Source organism: Salmo salar, chromosome ssa13 (genome assembly GCF_905237065.1).
Source record: "Salmo salar chromosome ssa13, Ssal_v3.1, whole genome shotgun sequence".
In the NCBI taxonomy this organism is placed as follows: Eukaryota; Metazoa; Chordata; class Actinopteri; order Salmoniformes; family Salmonidae; genus Salmo; species Salmo salar.
In genome coordinates this window covers 2,748,108-2,754,573 of record NC_059454.1, presented here as the reverse complement: position 1 = coordinate 2,754,573, position 6,466 = coordinate 2,748,108, and the positions used below count along the sequence as shown (strand labels likewise).

The 6,466-nt window shown below is 45.8% G+C and overlaps 1 protein-coding gene across 1 annotated transcript; it reads right to left on the bottom strand.

Moving 5' to 3' along the window:
- Nucleotides 1–4,977: 4,977 nt before the first annotated feature.
- Nucleotides 4,978–5,700, bottom strand: LOC106612358 (induced myeloid leukemia cell differentiation protein Mcl-1 homolog). Its single transcript, XM_045692718.1, has 3 exons — nucleotides 5,508–5,700; nucleotides 5,174–5,424; nucleotides 4,978–5,094 (listed from the first exon to the last, which is right to left on the bottom strand). Exons 1-3 carry the CDS (start codon nucleotides 5,698–5,700, stop codon nucleotides 4,978–4,980), a joined length of 561 nt encoding a protein of 186 aa, XP_045548674.1.
- Between the last annotated feature and the right edge of the window lie 766 nt (nucleotides 5,701–6,466).

The window sequence follows — 6,466 nt, the reverse complement described above, 5'->3', positions numbered from 1 at the left end:
TCTGATTGGTATAGTGGTTCAGTTGTAGTAGCTTATACATAGCATCATTGACTTTTGAGGGGGGGATTGTTAATGGTCTAAGGAGTCTGACCAAACAGTGCTGTGTATTCCGCATCTGTCTGACCGATCCAACCACAGATGCACAAGTCAACCTTGATGCTGCCTCAAGCTTGGTAATCTGACAATGGTTCCTTTTTGAGGAACCGATTATGCCTGGACAGTCCAACCATTAATTTGCAATATAACCACGATGATGCCTGTAGCTTGGTAATTGGAACATCGTTTTTGAGGACCTGTCCTAACATACACCTGTTCTATCTTCCCTCACTATCAAAGGGTGCTGTTATCCTGCAAGAATGGAACAGCACTTATACCGGTCTCACTTACACTTCCAGATAAATGGAACCTTCTCACCACAGAATGGTATCCTGTCCATAGAGACACTGTTAGAGAACACACCCTTTGACAATGGACCAGGCTCCAAGGGTTTGACAGACCTTAAGATGCGCGTTAGGAAATACCTTGATTGCGCTGTAAGTCATACACTGTCACTGTCACTGTGTTGCATGGACAAGAGTAAGGTAGTAAGCTGGGCTGTTTGCTAAATGTCACCCACTGCAGGGTGTCCAATGTCCACACCGGACTCTTCATCAGTGGCAGCTACAGGTTGTCCTATATCCACACCTGCTCCTTCCCCTCTTGCCCCTTCCACACTTGCTCCTTCCATCATCTTGCTAATATTTCTCCCCATTCCATCTATTCCACATAGTGGCAGGTAGGTAGAGAGCAACACTCGACACACCACATTCTTCATTGCGCACCAGATGTCTTCCATGTTATAAACCGGTGCCTTGTTCAAGATGAGTATCATGTTCTTGGGACACATAGGACCAGTTTCAATCCTAGTCTGATGCTGTAGAGTTTGATCAATCTCCAGGGTAAGGCAAACATCAAAGTCGTCTTCGGTTGGTCGTTTGACGTCGCTGGCGCCGTCTGACACCGAAGAAGACATTCCTGGAGCCTTGGCAGCAGCAGCACATACAGCTCTTAGAAATGATTCACATTCCATGTGAGCCCTATACAGATAGATGTGATAGGTGGTGTGCCTACTCGGGCACTCGTGTATATCCCGCAGAAGGGCCATCATTCTTCTGTTGCCCCTCACAGAGATCGACGTATTGACTCTGTGGTAGCCTGACATCATCACTTTGAAAGTTAATGTGAAAGGAGGGCCTGATGTAGCAAACTGGAGCATACGGTTGAACATATCAGTCTCTGCAACGTTCATATCGGCTGCATCACTCGTCTCAGCCCGAGTCCAGGGGCTGCTTTTGTCAGTTAAAATCAGGAAGCGATTGCTACCTTGGTATCACAGTGGTAACATTGAAGGCTCCTGTGTGGATTTGCAATTGAAGCCTGGGTTCGATGCCATTTCAGAAGCTACTGCTGAAAGAGTACCACTAGTACCACACCACTAGCTTTTATAGCCTAGAAGATGTGAGACACAGCTATGAGAGGTTGGATTACCTGGCCAAGGTTTAGTTATAGAGTGGAGAGTAGTAATAAAGTACAGATATGACAGTAGGACATGTCAAGCTAGGGTTCATATAGCCAACTGACACTGTGTTTAGGGGGAGGACGTATCCAACGCTGGACGTTTCAGTGTGGGTATGGAGAAGGTAGTGTCACTGTACAAGGGGTCCGTTGACCAGACTCACCTATATACAGTCTGATTCTAGCTGTGTACTCACAATTGTATTCAACCTCTATACCAAGAAGGGGGTTGTGCTCTATGTATACTGGATCAATGGAGTGTGACCATACAGCAGTAATGCAAGGTATAGCGAGTTTGACAATGGAAGGAGAAACCATGTTGAGGCAATCTAAGCCTCAATCGAAGCCGAATGGTGTTGTTACCAGGTCTTCCCGGAGGACGCGTTCCACCAAGTGGCGTATTCTCGTGGACCCGTACCTCCGGTCTGCCTTAGAGGCTCTAGGTGCCAGACTGAACAACATCACCTGCAGTTATATACACATCTGGGTGTACCCGTCTGGCAGAGACCAGGGTCTGGACCTGTTATGCAAATGTCATGTTATGGGCCTAACCGAGTGTCACTGTCAGCAGACTACAATCCGTGGCTACTTCGAGACTAGGATGCCTATGACACTCGATGAGGTCGAGAAGCTGGTCGGGATCCCGTGTACCTTGTACAAGGTAGAAAAGCATCACGAATGTACCACTCAAGGCCTCCTGTTCTGCACCTGCGACCACATATTCAACGAGTGTAATGGGGTGAGACGTGTCCATGTTTACCCAGAAGGATACACTGTCTACAGCTACTTGCGGAATGACGGCTGTCGGATGCTTGACAAGCTCGAACACTGGGGACATATTTATTCATATTCACATCTCCAGTCGAATAGAGAGTTTGATTATTTTTATGACACATACTGTTGTTTAAAGTCTCAGGCACCTTGTTAATTGCCAGATTGTGCTTATTCTGATAGACTTTGCTTGTGTCGTGAAATGATTGTGCCCCATATCTGTTGTAATTGCCATCGAAATAAACAATGATACCAGAGTTATTCTGTGTCCATGGGTTCTATTGTACACCATTAGATACAACATCTACAGAAGACAAAGTAGCGTAGTGGGTCCTATTAGCAACGACCAAAGACACAGTAGTGTTGCTTATGGTTCACAATGATTACAAAGGGACTATGTAGACCGGGCTGGCTGTGATCAGTGCAAGAGCAGGGTCCATTGATTATGCTACTGAACAACTAAGCAGTCCTTGGAAACTATCCAGGGTTGACATATTCAGCCTTGGTTGCATGAATTAGCCATGGTTCGAGGTGTCAGCCTTGTTTGGAGGGATCACTCTTGCTTGGCTGTACAAGTCTTAAGCAGATATGAGCCCTAGTTGCCATGTAGCCATGGTTAGAGGAGTCAGCTTTGGTTGGACAAGGGGTGTATGTAGCCATGTTTGGAGGAGTCAGCGTTGGTTGGACAAGGGGTGTTGTTGGATACCATAGCCTCGGTTGGAGGGGTCACTATAAGCACGGTCTGAAACTCATGGTTGGACAGGGTGTAACAATTAAGCAGTCCTGAATTAGGCATGGCTAGAGGAGTCAGTCTGGGTTGGATATACAAGTCGTAAGCGGATAGGAGTCGTAGTTGCCATGTAGCCATGTGTGGAGGGATCAGCTTTGGTTGGACAAGGGGTGTTGTTGGATACTATAGCCCTGGTCTGACAAGTCACTATAGGCAAGGCTGATACACATTGTTGGTGTTGGATGAATGGACTACTGGAAACCCCTTTAAAGCCATTGTTGGCCAGACTGTAACACCACACACTGAGTCTCTCTACTAGGCAGCATAGGGTACATCCACCCAAAGACACTGTACTACCTTACCCTGTGTCAGAGTAGTAGTAACCATGTCTCAGTCACCAGTACCTGAGGACGCCCATCTGGACACACTTACAAAACAGACCCTACATCTAATGGAGACATTGAACACCTTCACCCACATGTCTCTCGTACAGTTATTGAGTCTAGACACCAATGGCAGCCGCAGACTATAAGACGTACTCTGTGCCCTAGAAGGTATTGGACTTCTGAGTAAAGATAGGAAGGTATACACATGCAAACGACAAAGGTATCAGTTGCCGGTATTTAGCAAACCTAGTATGAAGAAACACATTGGAACTGTTTACCGGCATGTGCGCAATCACCCAGGGATGTTCACCTTGCTGGACTTGGTCAAGACATTTGATATTCCACCACGTAGGATGTGTGATATTTTCCGGGTGCTGAACGTAATTGGTGTTGTGATAAAAAGTAAGGTAGGATGCTACACATCTGCGCCACATTCGGTGTGTTCGGACTCCCAATGGAAACGGACTCTGGAAAGGATATGGGGTGATTCCCCTGAAGTCCAGGTCCTGGAAAATAATGTACCAGAGGATATGTGCATTGACGCTAATGCCATTGGTTCTGACACCCAGATCATCCAGACTGACTCCTCTGAATACCAGTTGCTTTATGTCGACAATTATGCCGTGATATCCGAGTCCTATAACTTACCAGAGGGTATGTGCATTGACGCTAATGCCATTGGTTCTGACACCCAGATCATCCAGATTGACTTCTCTGAATACCAGTTGCTTTATGTCGACAATGATGCCGTGATATCCGAGTCCTATATCTTAGAGACCAATTCCGTATTAGAGCCAGAGTGCCTCCCGATGGAGTGGAACGGTACACAGAAAGACTGTACCAATGGTGAAGTGCAGTGTATAGACATCAACAATGTGTTTCACGGGCACAAGGGCATGCTGAGAGACTCTCACACAAGCCAAGTGTTGTGTATAGACACTGAGGACCTGACAACTGACACCTTTGATACTCAGGACATCCTGATGAACATTCCTGGGGGCAGGGTTGATTGGACCAACACAGACAGTCTACTAGAGTCCTTATTATGGTTAGATGAGGACTGACAGTAACCCTGAAACAGTATTTGGTTTCCAACAGGACTATTGTGAACAGGACAGTACCTGGCCTATACCCAAGTCTACCACTGATGTACTGCATATGACTGCACTCTATCTGTAACTCCACTGTTGTATTATACCATTGTACACATCCACACTGTTGTATTACACCATTGTACATATCCATATATCCACTGTTGTATTATACCATTGTAAACATCTATGTAACTCCACTGTTGTCGTAAACCATTGCAAATAAATTCTATACCTTGACGTACTTGTCTTGTGTAGTATTTGTGTACTGCAGTCATATGTTATTTTGTACAACTGACACAGGATCACGATAGACACCAAACACAAATGCGGTTCACTACTTTATTAGCCTTTACGGTACATATTCCTAACATCATACTCAATCTCTACTATGGTGAGAAGCATCAAGCACAAAGTGGTAACAGGTAAAGGACTCTTCTGAAAGTCACATAACCAAGAAGGTCATTGTTGCGCCAATACCGGCCAATCCGAAAAGGGTCATGATGATGTTCCTACATCTGGACTCAGGTTCTGCTACTAGAAAGAACTCCGTGAACCCATTCTGGAACATTTCAAAAGAAATATTAGATTACAGGTATACCAAGACAATGGTGGCATCTCTCAGTCATTACTGAACGTACCCAGGAGTTATGTTTGACTAGCCAGTCCGTGTGGTGAGTGGCCAGGTACTCTGCTATCTCTTCTCCCACCACGTCAACACAGTCGTCTCTCCCCTTGCCTCTCAAGTACTGGCACACCGCAGCCCCAAAAGACATCAGGCTGGCAACACGGCCCCAGTTGACGGTCCCGTCTTCAAAGATGATATGGGCTACTGAACTGAGGAACTTCACGTCATCCCCTCTGTCATCCACATAGAGTGTGTTGATCATACCTGTAAGGTCGATGGTGCAACAAATGTTAAATTACTTTGTCACTGGCTTGTGTTAGCTGTTGGTGTCATAACACAATACCTACCGTTGTATGTGTATCTGTGCTTCTCCAGTAATTGCCCGATAACTCTACTCGTTGTTGACAGAGCTTTGCTTTCGTTCCACCTAGGTTTCAGAAGTCCCGTACATTGTCCTAGGACACATTTAATGAGTTGCCTGGTGTCTATGTCCAGGGCTCCGGTCTGGTGATGGTATGTTTCCTGATGTGATATCTTCATTGTGTGCATTTATGAGTCGCTGGTAGCCTATGGTACACCTATGACTGCAATGATAGTCTGCAGGCGTGTTGACACTTATATATACATGATGGGAGTTATTCACGCCAGCTCTAACACTGACAGAATGCAACTATTACACCAGGGGTAACATCGGCCTTGTGCAGTCGGCCAGGTCAAAGAGACAAGAGGATATCAAAGACGTACTTCATGTTACGTTTATTTAAATACAGCAACACTACAATCATTTTATCACCCATGCTCATAGAATGTCTTATGTTTGTTACAGTAGAAGGTAATGTGCAACAACAAAAGAAGAGTAACATGTCAAGGTATAAAAGTGAAGGTCTTCAGCCTCATCCGAAGTTCTTTGGTCATTTTATCGCAGTGAGGGTGATGTCCCTGGGAGGGTAGGTACCTTCCCTGGATGGTGAGGGCGCTGCAGACAACGCAGCGGTTCAGGCCGCTGATTGAAGTGTACCCATAAGCCGAGTTGGTGATGATACTATCAGGGAATGCAATCTTTCCCCTCCTGTACCGTTCCTTCCCCAGTAAGAGCATTAGCTCGTCTTCTCGATTCGTGTACCTATCGGTAAGGTACTTACAGCGGCCGCTTGTGTTGTATACGTGATAGATGTGCTCACCCAGCAGGGTATCGTTCTCAACAAAGTTCTTGATTTCGAGGTTACACATGAAACATTTGTGTGTGTCAACCGTATGTGGAAGGTGGTACATGTTGGCAGACTCTCCTAGTACCCCGAAGTGTGTG